This window comes from Chelonoidis abingdonii, chromosome 20 (assembly GCF_003597395.2).
Source record: "Chelonoidis abingdonii isolate Lonesome George chromosome 20, CheloAbing_2.0, whole genome shotgun sequence".
Classification (NCBI taxonomy): Eukaryota; Metazoa; Chordata; order Testudines; family Testudinidae; genus Chelonoidis; species Chelonoidis abingdonii.
This window is the reverse complement of record NC_133788.1, coordinates 14260554-14281063: the sequence shown is the minus strand read 5'-3', so window position 1 is coordinate 14281063 and position 20510 is coordinate 14260554. Positions and strand designations below refer to the sequence as shown.

At 44.3% G+C, this 20510-nt stretch overlaps 1 protein-coding gene across 5 annotated transcripts in view; it reads left to right on the top strand.

The window, feature by feature from the left end:
* The window catches only part of RAP1GAP2 (RAP1 GTPase activating protein 2), a 247948-nt gene that overhangs the window by 44575 nt on the left and 182863 nt on the right, over window positions 1-20510 (top strand). Inside the window, exon 1 of one of the 5 annotated variants that reach the window (XM_032779452.2) lies at window positions 11994-12082. The exons of the other annotated variants lie outside the window; for them this stretch is intronic. Within the exon in view, the coding sequence (XP_032635343.1) occupies window positions 12066-12082 (17 nt within the window). The 5' untranslated portion in view covers window positions 11994-12065. Of the gene's footprint in view, window positions 1-11993; window positions 12083-20510 lie in introns of those variants that run through there. 5 annotated transcript variants of the gene reach the window in all.

The window sequence follows — 20510 nt, the reverse complement described above, 5'->3', positions numbered from 1 at the left end:
TTGTAGCCACTGTGTGAGCTAGATCTACTTTGAGCAAAGTTAGATGAGACCATGGTTAGCGTACTGGTGGCTGGTCTGTGATAGCATTTCCCTGAAACTACTGGTAGTGGAGTGTCACTGATTGTAACAATGTTGGGGAGTCTTACAGAAAAGAGGCTAATGGTGACAGCCATAGAGTGCAACAAAAAGGTGTAAAAGTAGCATTATCCATTTATTTTCGGATGATGAGTGCACAGGGTAAAAGCCTAGTGCAATTAATATGCACATTACAAAATGTATTTCGTGGTCTTCTTTAATTATAACTATTCCTGGCCAAATTTGGATCCACAGCACGATATGGGACACTTAACTTAAGGGCACACATCATCCTTTGCTTCTTGCCTTGACAGATTGTCCAGTCACCCTGGTTAGGTTGACAGCCAGCCACTTCCTCCTGGTAAACTTCTAATGCCTTCTTGGATTTCTGTGTTATGGATAGATTTCATCACGTCCTGGACATTCGCCACCTATGAGTCAGTGATCTAAAGCAAGAACATTCCCAGCTCTAGGCTATTGCTGCTTGTCTTGGCTCTCATTAGAGTTCTTCATCTTGTTCTTGATAGCTAGGATTTGAATGTGATTCCTATCTACCCTTACTGTGTCCATTTTCCTATTGATGAACTGGAGACCATCTCATCTTGGAAAAATATGAACAGATTTTATCTGATAGCTTTGCTGAGTAACACTAGCCACCGTTGGCCAGCCCATGAATTCTGCCAGTAAGTTTTGCCTTAGATCCATCCACGGTCATTCCTGTTACTTGTTTAGCCTTAGAGCAGTTACTATTACATCTCCTTTTAAAATCTAACTGTCACCACAGCTTGGGGCCTGATCCAAAGCCAATTGAAGTCACTGGAAATCTTCCCAGTGTAATTGCTGTATTGTCAGAACTATATTCTGTGAGAACATTTTGCCAGGGTTTTACTCTAGAGGTTTGTCAGTGAAAGCAAACAGTTGCCTCTCCATGTCTGAGGATATTATAAGAGCTTTGTGTCTGGGTCCTTTGGCAGCCATCGCCAAGACAATGTGACCTTTGCATTTCCAGGGAAGAGCCTCAGGAAACTGACCAAAGAAAGTATCACGCTTCACTTAGTAATAACTTGAACTATGAGCTTAGAACAGAAGAACGATGGCTGGAAATACAGGGCCTGAACTGCAAAGGGCTGAGCACCTCCTGCAAAAAACTGAGCACCCACAACTCTTCTGGGCTGCCCAGCACCTTACAGAGTAGCACACTGAGTCAGACAGAAGTGAGATGAATTGCCCAGAGGTTTGCCTAACTCATATTCTTTACTCTTGTTAAGTATCTCAAATCTGCCAGAATGAATTGAATCTACCCTAAAACAGCTTTCACCCATCAGACAGAAACAGAGCATCAGCACCTTTCCTTTGGGCTGGGGCAGCCCAGCGGTGGCCATCGGATTAGCTAGTGTGAAGTTCATGACCTCAAATCACTAGCTCTGCCTCATTCCCTGAAAAGAGGGTTTTCTATGTACACAATGATTTCTGTGGACTTTGCCCTTTCTGTCTTGCACAAAGGATACTGTATGCATTTCTGGAGAATGAAGAACTAGTTCTACTGATGGGTTAGTAATAACAAATACTTATGGTGCACGTATATTGTATTCGATGCAGGCCAAACCTTAAGGCCTTTCCTCAGGTCTTGATCCTGCAAAGGGATCTGATAGCAGTGTGGTCCATGCTTGCAGATTTCATTACAAGATAAGAGTCTCATTCCTTATTCTGGTGATGGTGCCTAGTGGGTGGGGCACTGAATTAAGAGTCAGAAGACCTGGGGTTCTAATCCTGGCGCTGCCATTGGTATACTGACTGGTCTTGGGCAAGTCACTTAAACTCTCTGTATCTCTGTTTTCCTTCCCACTCTTTGGTTATCCTATCTATTTTCTTGTAAGCTGTTTGAGGCAGGGACTGTCTTACTATGCATATCTACAGTACCTTGCACAATAGGGCTGCAATCTCAGTGGGTGTCTCTGTGCATTACTATAATGCAAGCAATAGTACTTGGGACATGCTCCCACCGAGTTTGAGATAATTGTACGGGTAATTATTCGCTCTTGTATTTCCCGTAAAATCATTGCTTGCACAATTATTCTTTATTTAATGGGAAAATATACCCAAGCCCCTTTGGGAACCTGCTGTTTGAGCCTGCAACGCCCACCGTAAATGACCCAAAAGAAACTCAATGAATGAGCTCATCACTAGAGATTTTTGCAGAATTAATGGGGAAGTTAAATCTGGTTCCAGTGTTTATACCTTTGGGAAAAAAAGATCCCTATGGAATTTTTCTGTGGTGCCAAGAGTGATGCAATTGTTTCTCTTGTGCTGCCTTGTGCAGGATTGTATTTCTAGGGGCTGTGTCAATTGTTTGACACTGACTCAGGTTTCTAGAAACAATTCTGCTATGTAAACGTATGTTTAACCTTCTCTACCCCAACACACCGGGGCCATTAACAGCGGTACAACACTGGGTGCAAAAAGCTGCGTACGTGCTAACTGTTGATGATATTTTCATTGCACCTGACCTGTGTTGTAGGCAACACTGCTAGTGATCAAAATATCAGGCTTACCCTGGGCTTCCAGCTAGGTCTGTTGAAACCTCGTGGGAATGTGACTGGACGGCAAAGGAAAAGAGTGAAGTAGTCACATGCTTATGGCATTAAGGGTCTGTTTTACAGCTTGGCCAGATGATGATTAAGGGAGATAAGGAAGCCATGCTGAGCTGTGACTGCATCTACACTGGAACTGGAAGTATAATTTCCAGCTCAGGTAGACGTACCCTCTGCACTAGCTCTGAGCAAGCTAGCGCACTAAAAATAGCCATGTAGCTGCAGCTACACAGGCAGCAGGATGGGCTAGCACCCCTCCCCCCCGTGTGCTTAGGTTTTCAGATAGGATTGTACTCAGGGTATGTAGTCGGTCTGGCTGCCCACCAGGACAGGGCTATTCTGCTATTTTTAGCATTCTACCTAGATCAGAGCTAGCTTAGGTATACCTAGACATGCTGCAATTGTGCCTCCGGATTGCTGTGTGGACATACACTCCTCATACACAGCGTAAAAGCCAGATGGAGGAGATGGTTAACTGGGGCAAAAGCATATGACTAGGCGTAACTGGGTGCAGTTAGGCTAAAGAAAACTTTAAAGTGAATTTGACTTGATGTCACAAGGTGCTGAGAACGTTGGCCCTGCCTGCTCCACAGGAACGCAAAGCATTTAAACGTCTGTAATTTTTAATATTAAGCAACAGTAATTGGAAGAACATGAGGCCAGTGGGACTGCTCAGATGCTTTGCTGATACAGAGCCAGAATGTTCAGCACCATGCAGAATCAAGCTCAGAGTGAATATCAGAAAAATATCCTAAGAGAAGAAGCTGTTAGACTGTGAAACAGCATCACAAGGCAAGCAGTGGATGCTTCATGAAGCTAGTTACCAAAGAGCAACATGGACCAGGCCCCGGAAAACACTGTACAGAACATTAGAGAAGTTCTACAGACCAACACTGTGGGCTGGATGGGTCTGTTCAAGGGCTGGTTGGGAAGATTTTTAATGAAATTTATTTATTTTTGTTTCATTGACATTTTTCTTTGAAAATATCCAGGTTTTCATACCCCCACAAAAACCCATTTTTCCAGGTTTTCATGTGTGAAGAATGTCAAATTTTTACACTTTTTTCACTGTGAATTTTCAGTGAAAATTGGTTCAGTCATAAAGCCATTTTCTGTCAAAAATATTTTTTTAATGGAAAATTTCCAAACACTGTTAGTCTTTTCTCTCTCTCTTTTCGGAGACTTAAAAAGTTCAGGTTCCCTCCCTCTTGGTCCCCCTTCCCCCAAAGAGGTAAGTCATCAGGCTGTTAATATTGGATGACAGTTTTAGTTTCCATCATTGTGAAAAATTAGGGCTGGATCCAAAGCCCATGAAAGACAATGGGGATCTTTTCTCACAGACTACAATGGGATCAGGCCCATAATAAATGGAGACTACCTGCTTCAATTTTCCATTGACCTCTGCTGCTTTTTGTTGGGGTGAGTGTCCTTTTCATGATTCTCTTCTGGATGGACCATCCCATGACGATCATTCTCTGCCATGGGTTGCACAAGTGAAATTTTCATTCTTGTTACTTCTGCTTAGGGTTGGGGTTTATTATGGCAAAGCCCCCGGATCAGTTCGAACGGCTAGTTATGTTTAACATGCTCCTCATTTCCATTTTGCATTGCTTATCAGCATCACATCTGTGTATCACTTCTGACTGAATTCCCCCTTTGAAGAAGACCAATATCTGGCATTCTTTTTTCAGAATGCATTTTTAATCACGGCAAAATTATATGATTGCGTGATATCTTTCTCTCTCTCTATGTCACATCTATATACACACACATATGTGGACTCATATGACATAACAGAAACCAGATTGAGAGCAAGAGACCTCTCTCCTTCTTCTGCACTCAGAAATTAGGGGATTGCACAGCTTTTCTTCTTCTTGGTGTTATTAGCTTCAGTTACGTCAGCAATCCAATTAGCTGTCTACTGATGGGCTGAAGGAGATGGTTAGGTCAGCCAGGCTTGTTCCCTCAAACAGCCTGCGGAGATGAATTTCTTGCAAGGAAATTGATTCTGTGCGCCTCTGAAGCCTTCAAGTCATGACAGAGAAATGAAATCGATCACCTCACGGGCGGTAGCTAAGAAATGATATTTTAAGCATTTATGAAATGAAAGCAAAGGTTCATTGAATGATGACCTTTTTGGGGGAGATCAGCTGCTGTTAAATCACTGCATTTTTCATTGCTCTCAGCTAATAGCTACTGTTAGAGACAAGCACCCCTTGGTTCACTGACGCCCCAAGAGTGTCTCTATAGGAATTGTACATGTTGGCTTCTGGAGTGAAACAATTCATTTTAGGGGCTGTTCCTTTTTGCAGGATCACAAGCAACCCAACCCTGGTTTACCAAATGTCTTAGAACATGTCTAAATGTAAAAGTTGTACCAGTCTCACAATACCAGCCTCGTCTGTGCTACGGAGCCTGTGCCATTTTGGCCATGTTGGCTTAGACACAGTGTATGCTGACAGAAGGAGGAATTATACTGGCCCAGTAATATCACCTCCCTGAACAACATTAGCTATGGTGACAAACACTCTTCTGTCAGCATAGTCATGTCTACGGGGGGGAGGGGGTGGTGGTTGCCAGCATATCTGTTATCTAAGAGGTTGATTTTTTTCCCCTCACGCTCTTAGCCAACAAAGCTGTGCCAGTGTAGCTTTGTCGTGAAGACTAAGCCATAAATATAGTTAAAGCCTTTCAACTCCTTTAATTTGGATGTAGTTAGAGCAGTATAAAGGTGCCTATGTCTAGTTATTTCCATATGGGCAGGGAACTGAGGGACCCTTTCACTGACAGAGCAGAGTCCACACCAGGGACTGTACCGTCGTAACTAATTTGGATGAAATATCACACCGTTCACTGACCTAGTTCGACTGATACAAAATCGGTGCGTAGACCAGGCCATAGAAACATCCCGTCTGTTTGAAAGGATGAGGATTTTGGATAAACAGCGGGGCAATATCTGGTGGATAAAATTCACCTGTGTGAAGAAAGGCTGCAGAGGCCTTTGCTTGTTCTCTGTATAGGGTTAAATTTCAACTTGTTCAGGGGCAGGGCATGATTTTCTCTTCTGTATGAGGCCTGTGATGCTCCTGGCAACGAGTCAGGCCTCCCACCTAAAAAAATGCAAGTTTTTCTCACACACAAGAGAAAAGAAACCCAACCAAAGCCCTTTTCCCCACCCTTGTCTAGTCTGCGTTGCATCCCATAGACTCAAGTCAACTCTCATATTCAAAGCCGCATTGTGTGACATCCAGCTGACGGGATTCGATGTGACAAATTGTCAGATAAAGGACAAGGTGACTTGCCAGGTCACCGATGTATAAACAAAATAAAAAAAACCTTTCCCTGAGATAGTCTGGGCTATAGATTATTTCCAAGCAAGAAACCATGACTGGAGACGTGGGGCCAGATCCTCAGCATGTGGAAGTTAATGCCAGTAGAGCTAAGACCCCAGACACCGACTGAAGATCTGTCCCTTCGTTCCTAGCGAACCATTAAATTGAACTGTCTGCGATGCAGGAGAGAGCGTAGTAGTGTTTGTGCGGCTTCTCCCACAGACATCTCAGCTCACAACATAGTGGACCTCTTACCCCACATTCCTTAATGCAAACCTAGGGCTCTCTTGTGGCTTTCGAAGCCATGGTTGTGTAATGAGTGGTAGCGGGGACTTGTCCCAGTGGACTGCGGAGGAAGTAGGTGCCAAAGCAGTATTCGCTACTCCTTTCTACAGGCACAGTGTGTGCTTTTTTCCCCTCCAGCGTGGCCTCAGGCTGCCTGGTGTCCCCTGTCTGGGTTTTCTTGCTGCTGGGATGGCTTCCATCTTGGTTGATACACCGGAGGCCTCCAGAGCTAAAAGCATGAGCTAGTGTCCAGAGTCGCTTGGTGGGAGTGGAACAGACTCCAATCCTCTGCAGATCAGGCACAGAGGGGGACAGGTAACAGACTCGCCGATGAGTTACACTCTGACTGCTCTCTGCACTTCTACTCAGGCATCTTAACTACCGGGAGTTTAGCTAACCCTGCCCAAAAGGCGAGTAACGGGCTTGTTTGAGCAGCAGCACACATGGCCGTGTTGGGAGAGGCTGGTTGAAGGATGGGGGTGTTTGGTAGCATGGAGGTGCACTGACCCAGCGTGGGCGATATTTGTCTCAATGCACAGGGTCAGTTCAAACCCACGCACCACGTGTGCAGCGTGTAGGCCTCGTCCTGGTCCGCTGTATCGAGGCGGATTTGGCTCGATATGTTTTGGTGAACACCCAAAGAAGCTTGTTTAAGCCTCACTATTTGCAGCTAATTATTTTCTGAAATTCACAATACTGCTGGTTTGTGGGCAGACTGCCTCATTAAATGTTTTTCTCTAATGTGTGCCCAGCTTGAGCTACATTAGATATTTGTATGAAACTTTAAAAAACACCCTCTATTAAAAATAAATGATTATGGCAGCCTCGTAGCCGGCATGCATTTTTCTGGGCGTAGGCAATTTTTTTCCTCTGCATTTTGCTAATAAAATGACGAGCTGCTTTATGCAAGGCAGGGGTCACTTAGAACATCAATGTTTGTTTCAAAAGTGTGAGAGTGAATGAACATTCAGCAATTGCAGATTTTGGCCCCAATCCTGCAATTGCATCTATGCTGGCAGATCCCAGCCCCCATGTGGAACCTGTTACAGTTAATTGGGGCTCCATGTGAGTACCAGGGTCACATGCATGGGTCCACTTGCAGGACTGGGCATTACACACTCAAGCCTTTGGGCCGGGGGCTGTTTGTTATTAGTATATGTTCAGACATCACTTTGCAGAATGGGTCCCCAACCCCGATTGATCTCTGGGTGCCATGGAGACACAATTAGTACTTTAATAATCAAGTCTCTAACTGGCAGAGTTCACCTGCTGTGCAATTCCACGATAAAGCAGTCCTGCTCCTACTGATATCAAGGAGAGTTTTGCTATTCATTTCAATGGGAACCAGATCAGGGTGTAGTGAACATAATGGCCCAAATGTCGGCTTCCTGAAAAAATGTCTGCACATTCTCCACAAACGCAGAGCCTCATCAGTGGTTGCAGAAGCTCGCTTTGAATGTGGGGTGGTGGAGCGGACGTACTTGGCATGGGAGGGAGGTAGGGGAGTCAGGAATAGTTGATGGAGTGGGGGCGATGCTAAAATTTGGGGGTGGGTGGGTTTCTACCTGCTCCCTGGCCAATCCTGGGTGCCGTGGCAGCTGCTGCAGCCCCTCTGGGTCCGCTCTCACCTCCACCCCCTGCATGTGTGTACAGTTTATGGGGAATAATGCACAGGTGCGGAAACATAGCTCCCCCCTCAATATTTCCATTGTGCAGTGCTAACGCCCACCTTTCCCACTGGCCCGCCTGCTTCCACTGTCCGTGATTCCAATCCTGTTAATGTTAACCAAGCTGTAGTGGAACTTCTCACGGCACTTATCATAGATCAAGGGTTTCTCAAACCTCATTGCATCATCAATGCTGTCTGACAGCAAAAATTACTACACAACCCCAGGATGGGGGACCAAAGCCTGAGCCCATATGTCCTGCCGCCCCAGGTGGAGGGGAAGGAGTGAGAGGATAAAGCCCAAGCCCTGCTGCCCTGGGCTGGGGCAGGGGGACAAGGCAGAAGCCCAAAGACTTCAGCCCCAGGCTAGAGGCCTGTAACCTGAACCCCGTGCCCCAGGGCTGAAGCCTTTGGGCTTTGGCCCCAGGCAGCGGGGCTCAGGCTCAACAAGTTTAACACCAGCTCTGGCTACCCCACTAAAATGGGGTCGTGACCACTTTGGGGTCCCAACTCACAGTTTGAGAACTGCTGGCATAGACAATAAGTGTGTGCAGGTTCGTGTCCTTATGCTGCAAAAGACGTGGTAAAACATGCATGGGTCTGACAGGCTCCCTTCTGAAGGCAGCTGTGCTGCTTTTGTATTAATGCCTGACTCCTCTGTGCTTTGCGCTTATGCCTCTTGATGATATTCCCAGCCTATAACCTTGGTCAATGGGCAGGTGGAGACTGGGTACAAAGCTGCAATAATTGCTTCTGTGTGTGGGCAGAATTCATATGTCCTTGCATAAACATTGGAACAGCAACACAATGCAATTTTGGGTGCTTAGATACTGCAGCAACGGACACCTTAGAAACACCTAAAATAGAAACGGGAGATAGATATTTACTGTATGAATAGACCCTGTGGCTGGTTAATTCTGTAAGTATGCTGTCCGCAGTGCACCATTAAATTAATTAGCATGGGATCTCATTAAGATCCTGAGCCCAAGACAACTGCTGAGCAAGAGGGGTTCAGAATCAAGTCCTAGGTCAATGTTACTTGTATACCAGAATATATGCTGTACTTTAGCAGATGTCAGAGGAATCTGATCTTGCTCATTGATTTCAAAGGGCGTTGAGGGTGCTCAGCACGACCCAAGTGGCATGTAACGCCTCTCAGGACTAGGCCCAGAGATGTGTGAAAACAACTGTTAGTGTGACAGATGAATTTCAGGAAGTTGTGGAGTGGTATGTGTGTGGTGGGGGAGAGTCAAACCCTGTTTCACCATGAGAGGGTTGGGCCTAATGGTTGTATGGAATGATTTGAGTAATGACACTTCCATCGATATCTCTCAGAAACATGTGGTGCTGTTTCCCTTGTACGTGTGGTTTGCAGAATGCGGTTTGTTCTTGGTGCTTGAATGACACAATCATATCCCAGCTCTATTAAAGGCTGTGTGGGGTCCATGTGTCTCCCTTTGAATTTTCTTATTTTTTTCATAATTACACATGCAGCCTATGAGAGGATTATTTAAGAGTCCGAATAAACTCCACCTTTACCTGAATCTTTTATGAATGACTGGAATTCAGGAGCAGGATTAGTTCACTACAGCTAGTTATATTGGTCCTGGAAAAACATGGAAAGGTCACTTGAAAATTTCTTTTTTTTCCTGATATGGTCAATGAAGGGGGACAATTTGCTCCCACTGCAACAAGTCTCACTCTTTCCCCAGTTCTCTTGCAGTGACGAAAACTGAGCTCCTTATATCTCCTGCCCCCTTTCCCAGCATGCACTGCGGAAAGCCCTGCCAATTCCATCAGCCCTGGGAACTACAACTCCGAGAACTCCATTAATTTGGGGTTGAAACACGGAAAAGGGCAGTGGCAGGCCTATACTTTGTCTTATTGGCCAGAAAAACTTGTTATATTTTTCCAATCCATGTTGTTTTTCAGCCTTGTCCTGGGAAGACAGTGCTGGGAAGGCAGGTCAGACTCCAAGGTCCCAATCAGTTGCTCTGCTTAGACCATCAACTGTGGTGTCAATTAGTGCCAAATATGCTAGGGAAACTTGGGTTGTGATCACAAATCCACTTCACACAGGGCCTACCAGCGGGCAACTTTGTCACAACCAAAGTGGAATGGATTTGAATTGTCCGAGTAAAGGGGAATGGTAACGAGATTTGGAGCCTGTCTCCAGGGTCATTCTATCTTCCAGAGAAGATCCCTTTTGGATTTGGTACAGCGTGTATAATATGAAAGCTTAAGATTAAACTAGCCTATACTAGTAGCTTTTTTTTTTATTGTTCCCTTAAATAGGAAATTACTAGTCCCCTTTAATTATCAGGATGATGGGAATAAAAATGGGAGTCCTCTTCTGCATGAGAAATACTTATTTTTGTGAGTCATCCCATTGAACTCAATGGGTTCTCTCCCACCTGGGTGGAGTTTCCCTTGGCTAACCTCATGTGAGTGAGAGGAAGATGGGAGAGCAGGATGACTAAGGCTTTGCAGGGTCTGTTGTTTACTCACGATTAAATATTATGCAGTGTTGGCTGTTGCAGGCTCCGCAGATAAAGTTATTGTAATATTTGCTTTGTGAGTCTTCAGCTCCACAATACTGGATTTTTTGTTGCCTTTTGAGTGTCCATGGGAAATGATTATGTCAACTGCATTAGTAGAACAAGAACTTGAGCGAAGAGTAAAATAGATAGATGTGGGTGAGCTATACCAAGTATGTGAAATCCAGCCACTTCAGCTGGACTCACCAACCTGGGACTCGGAAATCAAATCAGCACATACAATTGAGTATTGTGTACATATATTTAACTACAGTAGTGGCTCAAACCTGAGGCTGCAGGCAAAGAGCACACAGTGCAGGTTGTAGATTTTGGTACAAAGGTGGCATAATGCACTCCCTCCTCCCCGCCCCCGGCTCCATTTGCTTCCTCCCCCAATTCTGAGGCTGCCATATGCACAAAGGTAAGTTAGAGCAGCTTGAGGGCTGCTCTAGGGTGCATCAGCTGCCTAAGGGGATTGCTGCAACATAGGAGCTCCTCAGCCATACTGTCTTTCCTCCAGCTGTATACCCAACACTGGCAACAGGGAGCGGGCTGATGTAGGAGCCAGTACATCAGCTCCATGACTCTAGAAGATCCACCTTCGATGGGGTTATGCTGCTGTATTCGGTTGCCCCAGCTGCATGGTGCAAAACCACCACTGCCCTCTTGGTCGTCATTGCGTATTGTATCCAGGGACTCCAGAGCTAAAGCTTGAACCTCCCTGTCCTGAGCGAAAGGCCTAATGAGGCCAAGATTTAAAAAGAAAAAATCAGTGATTTTGCATACCTCAGTGTTGGGGTCCCCATTCTGAGATGCCTTTAAAGTGGCTGCATTTTCAGAACGGGGTTGAGTCCCCACCCTCTGAAAGTCAGGACCTTCAGGTGTTGGGCACCCATATCCCTAGTGCCTTTAGAAAGCCTGTTTCTTTCCTGACAGCTGTTGCTAGACTCGTACTCTCTGAGGATCAGGCTCAGAGGAAGATCAGTAACAGAGGGTTGAAGCTGCACCCTATGATCTGGCCTGCGACCTGTAAGTAAAAATGCGGCAATTCAGACTAGATCATAGTGTGAACCCGTGATCTGCAGAGCTAACTGTAGTAGTCGGGCATAGTTAAAAAACTGCACCAAATGAGGAACCTGCAGACAGCAAGAATCTTGTCTTGCCCTGGTCTGTTATCCTGAGAGATGTTTTGTTGTTTGAATTAATAGACTCAGACACACAGGTGGCACCAGAGCTTAAAAGCATTTTTTGTCTCCCTTTTTTTTTCGTCGTCGTCGTCTTCTTCCAAATTTGGTTTTCATTAGTTACCATGGTAACTGCGAACATGTCTGGTGAGAGAGTTGAACTTAGAGAAAATGAGTAGACATGACGAAGTGGGAGCGCTGAAGAAGAAAAGGCAGATTCATACTGCTGGCATCTTCAGTAGCAATTTGGTTGGCCTAATTTTGTTAAACGAATCTTACCTTGAGATGCAATTAGCGAGTTACACTCTGCATGAAGTCAAAGCTAGTCTGGCTGCTGCCTCCTGCTAGCACCCTAGCCACAGGTAACCTGTCATATTCCCCATTCAGCTGTCAAAATGCACAGGAAGCTCTGGTGAGTTGTTCTTTTTTAGTGTATTGTATTGCGGTCGCCTGCTGTGACACTCTAGAAAGCTTTGCAACTCTGAGAGTTGCTGAGTACACGGTTCCACTATTCCCTTTGTTTTCTGAAGGAGGATTCACAGAGGGCTTAATGATCGCATTGTACAGTTTGCTGTAGATGTTACAGTTCTTCAGGACCCTGGGTTGAGGCCCTTGGGATACTGGGGAAGGGGAGGACTCCTGCATCTGTGTTGCAAGGGGATACTTGCAAAGACTTAGATGGCTTGTTACCTTACAGATCCAAGGAATAAAAGATCTTTTAAGGTTCACCATTGAGGACAGTGATATTTATGGGAGAGAAAAAGGTAGCCTGTAGTCCTTCTTTGTAAATAGGACTTAGAAAATATTTTGCCCCGCACCAAAGTGAATTTTTACATTTGATCTAAGGGCTCGTCTACACTTGAAAGTTAATTTGGATTCAGGTAGGATGTGAATTTAAAGCAGAGTAGCTATTCCTGACTGACTCCCTGCGTGGGTACTCATATTCTGGAACAACTCCACATGTAGACAAGCCCTAAAATTGGGCCCTCTGAGAAATCACAGACTTAGTCTCTGCTGTGCTGTCCATCTCCTTTCACTGCTAGGTGGGCAGACCAAAAGCATCCCAAGTCACTAGAAACCTAAAGATGATGCCATCCGCTGACTGCTTTGTGGACTCTGTGAAACAAGTTTGGCAGATCTCAGTAGAGAAGTGTCCACGTCACAAAAATGGTTACCAAAGTTGGCACCAATTGCAGTCTCCTGTAATAACGCAAGGACTGAATGAAGGATTATGGAGACTGAAAAACCAAGAACAGAATGGGGTCATTGGACACAAAATTAGTCTCCTTTAAAATTGCTGTGTGAACAGGGAGGCTGGACTCTCTTATGGGAAACATTTTAGCACACCGATATTTAATCTGCAAATGCAACTCTGCAAACATCTCGGTGCACAGGGATGGCTGAGAAAGATTTTTACCTTTTTATGCTTCACATTCTGATCAATGCAAGGGGTCAGATCTATTAACCTTGCGGGCACATTGCAAAGCCCATCTTTCTCTCTCCTCTAAGCTAGTTGAGGTGGGAGAGGGGTGGCCTGAAGTGGATTTATTTATGGCCAGTCTCTTTTTTATATTGTGACTTTTAAATTTAGGGGATGGGTTCCCAGAGCATTGCATGGGGCCCTATGGTTGTATTTAAAAATTCAAATCAATAAACTAAATTAGGGGCCTACGCAGAACTGTCCTGCTGGTAATTTAGAGAGGTTCAAAAATCAAATCAACTTTTAAACTTAAAATTTGGGGTGCATGGATTTGAGATTTTGGAACAGACCCATCTCTACTGTGCTCTTCATAGTTTTGTTTTCACCACTTTTTTCTTGACTTTCTCCATTAGTTCTTGGAGGTTAATTGTTTCTGCTCAGGTGCAGTTGCAGTGAGTGATATGAAATGTGGGTCGTCATCTGTTACAGTAATATGTGGAGGTGTGTATGGTTCGTATTGCTTTGCTTTTATGATGCCAATACTTTCCCTAAGTAACTGGAAATCGGTGTCTAGATCCAAACTGATTCCTGGCATGGACTCCTCTTCCCTCAATAATACTCTGTCCCTGGGCTTGAGTATGGACGTTTAGTTTAGTCAGGGGGTTAATTAACTCCTTGCCTATTTATTCTATATCAAGGGAGAGTATGCAGAGTGGGCAGTTTGCTCTTAGCCAAAAGTGGGGTCTAAAGAGAAATCACAAGTATAAAATATAACTCCCAAAGAAAGCCAATTTCTGTTTTTCCTATAAACCATGGAGAACATCTTGCAAAATATTAGTGTGGAAAGAAAGCGCCTAGTCCATCAAATTACCAGGAGTGTTAATGTGTGTACAAGTGAAAATTCAGATGACATATGAGTGCAAATGGCTGCCGATAATGGGATCCAGAGTGCTGAAGATGGAAGCAGAGAAATATTGAGTGATTTGCTTAACCTTTATAAAGTGAAATGTGCCCAATCTCAGGGCTTTTTAATATTTGACGGGGAAGAGCAGAGCTAATGGCAGATTTGGGAATGATGTAGCTGAACATATTCTCCATTGGTTGTTGCAATTTTTCTGCACTCATTTCTGTATTCTTGGGGGCAAGATGGTTTGGGAGCAAGGTCTGTAGAATGGATTGTCTTTGTGCAAATTCTGCTGATTTTATTACTGCCTCTCCAAGTGGGTAATTACATGCAAATATGCCAGGCTCTGCAGTGCTTGCGCAAACATGCGTTGTGCATGTTGACTTACCTGTGGATGTGTGTGTGTGTACACTAAATGTGGGTCCAAATCTAAACACCCTGAAACTTCAGAGAATTGTGGAATCCAGGCTGGAGGCAGATCTGAACAATGTAGCTGATATATACTGGGCTAAACGAAAACCCTAGGTTCAAACCACTCCAAACTTTGGGGAATTTCGGGTTTGGATCTTGATCTCCAGTTTGCAGTCTGGGCCTTGCCTAGGATGTAAATATTTTGCTAGTGCAGTACTGTCAGTGACTCTTGCAAATGTGGTGCCATGTGTTCTTGAACACAACAGGGTCAGAGAGATGAATGTTCTCTAGTGAATTATGCACAATGGGTGACTGACATTCACGTCTGTGGAGAGGGCCAGGGAAAGGTATAGGTACCACTTGAAAAAGAATTTGGTGAAAGGCGATCCGTTCTGCAGCTTCCACACCAGCCTGGCGATGACACTCCTCCAAAATATAGTAAGGAGCAGAGCGGGAGTCTGAAACACATAGTTTTGGCTAAAGTACATAACAAAGAACATAAGAATGACCCTACTGGGTCAGACCAAGGGTCTATCCAGCCCAATATCCTGTCTTCTGGCAGTGGCCAATGCCAGGTGCCCCAGAGGGAATGAACAGAACAGGCAATCAAGTGATCCATCCCCTGTCGCTCATTCCCAGCTTCTGGCAAACAGAGGCTAGGGACACCATCCCTGCGCATCCTGCATAATAGCGATTGATGGGCCTATCCTCCATGAATTTATCTAGTTCTTTTTTTGAACCCTATTATGATCTTGGCCTTCACAACATTCTCTGGCAGGGAATTCCACAGGCTGACTGTGCACTGTGTGAAGAAATACTTCAATTTATTTGTTTTAAACCTGCTTCCTGTTAATTTCATTTGGTGACTCTTAGTTCTTGTGTTGTGAAAAGTAATAAACAACACTTCCTTATCTACTTTCTCTACACCAGTCATGATTTTCTAGACCTCTAGCCTATCCCCCTTAGTCTTCTCTTTTCCAAGCTGAAAAGTCCTAGTTTTATTAATCTCTCCTCACACGGAAGCCGTTCCATACCCCTAATCATTTTTGTTGCTCTTCTCTGAACCTTTCACAATTCTAATGTATCTTTTTTGAGATGGGGCAACCACATCTGCACACAGTATTCAAGATGTGGATGTACCATCACTTTATATAAAAGCAGCATGACATTTTCTGTCCTATTTTCTATCCCTTTGTTAATTATTCCCAGCATTCTGTTCACTTTTTTGACTGCTGCTGCACATTGAGTGAATGTTTTCAGAGAACTATCCACAATGACTTCAAGATGTCTTTTTTGAGTGCTGACTTAAGTGGTGCACATGTTCTCTACGTGGGGTAAATTTCACCCTGAAACCTTATGGCATTTATTACTAAAGCCTTTAAAAGAAAATACTGAGAGAGTCCGATTTATTAAGTTGTAGGAGAATCAGAATTAATCTTTATTCAAACAGAAGGCTGGAAATTAGACACACACGAATCATAAACCTGTTGCAAAGCATCAGACTCCAACAGAGAAATGACAAGCAGGCTTCATTTGTCTTTTCTCTTGTTGTTTGGTTTCTGGCTGTGGAATCAGTTGAGTGAAATTTCTAGAAGAAATTACCGCCTCCCCCATTATTAAATTAATTATTAAAGCCATGAGTTAGGAGTGATGGAAAATAGCTGCTCACGTGGGGTGTGTGTGTGTGACAGACAGAGAGAGCTAGGATCTAGTCCCATTTGTTGCTGCATAAGTAGTGTTTCTTCATCACGTTACCAGATGGATAATTGCATAAGGCATGGGGGGAGCCAAACGGACAGCTCTGTATTTCTGCAAACACAGAGAAAAGATGGTGCATGTTTCAGCCCTATCTAAACCAATGGTTACGTATTTGTTAAGTCTGAGATGGGTCCAAGCCAAATGCTCCGACTTGGTGGAAGGCCCTTATCTCAGTAGTGGGACCATGAATTGAAAAGACCCTGCGGCTTTGAGTAAAGATAAGATTCATAGGTGCATTCTGAGCCTTGCAGCTCTCAAGCAATGACCATCATATTGGCCAGCCCACCAGGAATTGAGCTGCAGGCCTCCAGGCGTGAATCGCTACGTCTTGAGGTAAAGAGCAAGGCTCTCTGGCTGAGAACTGTAATAGACCCATCTCTGTGTACTGGATATAATGTCCACTGACACATACCCAGACATTTCAGAATACGTGGATCCAAACAGATATGAACTTTGCAGCTTGAGCACACCTCTGTGAAACATTATCTTTTACTGAGGACTAGGGCTGGGCAATAAACACTGGTTTTGGTGTGAGTCTGTGCAAACAATTTCATTGTTTCCTCCCTCATCTCTTGACCCCTGAGTTTTTTCTTTTTGAGTTTTTGTTTCCAAAAAACCTAAAAGTTTAAAGCAAAACACAGTCAGACACTTTGAGTTTCAGCTGTTTTGCATCCTGACCCAGGACCTGCCTAAGATGGGTGAAACTATGAACTTTTACACCAGCTAAGGATGTGACCCTAAAGATTTTTTCATGGTCTTAATGCACAGCCATAAATGAATCAGCCTGATGTTCTCTTCACACTCTGCCTAGGTTTGCTCACAGGATTTGTGAATCTTTTGATAAACCTGGGTTGTTCTGCATATGTAACAGATTCCAGCACCAGGCAAGTTTCTTGTGGTTTGGGGTTTTGTCATGAGTTTTGCTTTGTATTAGAAGAGAATCACTATGAACACATTTTCTTAGACAAACCTGTACAGCAAGGCTCATAATACAGCTCATCCTGAATAGGTGCTATCCTATCTTGAGACCACTTATTTCCAGTACATTTTAATTTGATTTGTATATAAAGACCCTCCTCTACCAGGTATTCAGTTTCTGCAGTTCCTTTGGGTAGTCTCTTAAAATAGATTCTCCTGTACAATAAAGAGGAGAGAAGATATTATTAGTCTTTTTATAAAGCAGGAGGTTTTATATAACACTGACTTCTAGGTCCTAATCCTCAGCTGATGTAAACAGGCAGCTCTCCATTGGAGTGAGTGGAGATATGCTAATTTACACCACCTGTGGATCTTGCCCCAAATATATCACTATCTCAGTGTTTATAGCTCAGGAACGATGGCTGAGAGCAGGGAGGATCTGAAAAGTAAATCTGAGTTACGGATGGCATTACAAGAGCAATAACTTGGATCTTGCTATCACAGTAGTAGGATAAACCTTGTCTACATACTGGATGGACCACCTAATGGTGGCAGCTCAAGTCCTGTGAGTATTAAATACACCAACACTGATAAATCTGCCTCATATCTGACTTCTGTGATTATGGGTCCACGGTTTATAAATTGATTGCTTTGTGGGCAGCTGGCAAAAAGCCCAAATTTGTTGTATTTTATTTTTGCCCAGGGAATCTAGCACACAGCCTCCTTGGTAATGACAGGCTGCATTGGCATGGCAAGGAAGGTAAGGTCTGCATTCAGGGTGGGGGATGGACAGGACCATTGTGTTGACTGCTGGACTCCTGCTAAATACAGGAAGTGAAACTGACCTGAAAAATGACAAACAAGCAACATTTTGTGCTTTCAGTTTGAATCTCCAACTGCTTTCATATCAGCTGTGTCTCAACCACAGTGACCAAGGACTCCACCCTGCTTGAGTAAAAGGCAGCTCATCAAACCAGGGCAATATTACAGCAAACTCATTTCCTGATTTGCTTGTTAATGTGCAAACCGTGGTGGAAATGTGCAGCATATGTGGTGTATTTCTGATGCTCTGGCTAATTGGTCAGGGGATGTGTGTTTTGAAGACTGAAGGGTGACATCTCAAAATGTGACCTTAACGCTGAACTTTTCTACTGGTACAGAAAGGCTTAATCACTATATTTTACATGGGGATAGTCATGTAGTGCAGTCTGTAGTGGGTCGGAGTGAGAGATGCTGCCCTCTCTTGTCAGTCCCATAGGAGGTATGAAGAACTGCTGTTAATACCAAGTAAAGGAGCAAATCCAAATACTGAATATTGTTGGAGCCATCTGATGCAAGGGGCAGGCATGGTTCAAGTTACTGTGACTGTTCGAAAGGGATGAAGCAGCAATGGTTATATGAATTGTTAGCTACTGCAGTGTTCTTGAGAAAGCAGGGAATCCCGGATCACTTTTAATTGTCTGTTATGTGGATAAACTGGACTTAGCATCTTTTATGAGAGAGCTCGTAAACTTACTGTCTCTTTGGCCAGCTTGCTTCCTTTTAGGTACCTGTAGTGTCCACAAGATGGTGCTGTGCTACAGTCACTTTTTAAAAAAAGATAAGGAGTACTCCTGGTTCTTTTTGCTGATGCAGACTAACATGGCTCCCACTCTGAAACCAGTTACTGCTTAGACACCACCACCAAACAAAAACAAAAAAACCCACCCCCACCAAATCAGCAGCACACTGTGAGACATCTACAGATAACTAGCATCACCTCTACACCAAAATATCATTTTCCAGGGGCACGTTAGGGTTGATTTTTCTGCATTAACAGGCATCTAAACTATGGGCGCACATGTCAATGGTGTGTATACATGCCAGTCACCTCTGCGTGGCCATAGCCAGTCTCCTATATTTTGTACAGGGATCATTGTGTAAATGCTCTACTCACCAACCTATGATATAACCATTCCGCAAACTAATTTTCTCTGTGCTTTGATCAGAGATGCCACTAAGCTTTGCCCATACCATGGTGGTTTCTATAGTAACCAACATATTGTGTTTCAGCTGGGAGCTAGCGAATGGAGACTATAAAAAGTACAAAATAGGGGCAGGCGGCATAAACAAAATGCACTGTCGTAGGTGGGGTGCTAGAAGGGTTGTATTGCCAGCTGCTTGGAAAATCCTGCATAACTCACTTGTACCATTAACAAGTATTGTAACCACTCCACAATGGCAGCATCCTACACCTTCTCCTGTTTCACCAAGGGATGGGCTTGGCCTGTATGTACTGCTCTGGTTCTCAGGGCTTCATATTGTCTCTGTTCTGAAGGAGATCCTGCAAGATGTATTTCATTGAATAAGGGTGATTCCCTCCCTGAAAGTTAAATAGAATTTTAAGACTCTGGGACGGCATGCAAATGCACACAGAAACAGCCATATCTATGATAATGGTAGTTAGTTTAGGAGGTTCTTGCTTTTTCCCTCAAAATCTTCTAGAAACCACCACCAAAATAATTGTTTGAAAGGCAATGAAAATTCAAATTGCCTCAAAATGTCAGTCCCATGTTGTCCAGTATCAGAGGGGTAGCTGTGTTAGTCTGGATCTGTAAAAGCAGCAAAGAGTCCTTTGGCACCTTAGAGACTAACAGATGTATTGGAGCATGAGCTTTCATGGGTGAATACCCACTTCGTCAGATGCATGTCCCATATTGTGCACCCCCCGCACCCCCCGCGGCGGGTTGTTAAGGTTTCTAAGGATTTATTTTTGCCATGTGCAATTGATAAGTTAACTACTGGTTGTAATAGGGCCCTTGTGACTCTGTTGGATTGATTTATATTTCTGGCTGAATTGATGCACTCAGATGGAAATAAAACTCACTGCCCAAACACCGGTGTAAAGAATGTCAAATCATGCTGCCTAATGTAAAGAAGCAAATACATTGTAAAGGGAAGAAATAGATCAGAAAAGCCAGTATGTAAGAATATTGTATACCTCTAGATGGAGCTAGATCTGCTTTTGCTGGGTGTTTTTAGTAGTTGAGAGACCCAGAGATTCCAAGGCCAAGTCTGATCTACCAAACTAGGGTGTCCATGTGTCCAGTTTTTGACTGGAACGCCCGGTTGAAAAGGGACTCTGGCGGGCTGCTGACCGGACTGTTAAAAGGCAGGATGCATGCCATGGCTCTGCACGGCTCCTGGAAGCAGCGGCATGTCACTCCTCCGGCTCCTATGCATAGGACCTGCCAGGGGTCTCTGCATGCTGCCATTACCCCAAGCGCTGGCTCTGCAGCTCCCATTGGCTAGGAGCTGGAGAGGGGACATGCCGCTGCTGCCGGAAGCTGCTTTGGGTAAGTGCTGCCCGGAGACTGCCCCCCTCCCACACCCTAACCCCCTGCCCCAGCCCTGATCCCGCTCCCACCCTCCAAACCCCTCAATCCCAGC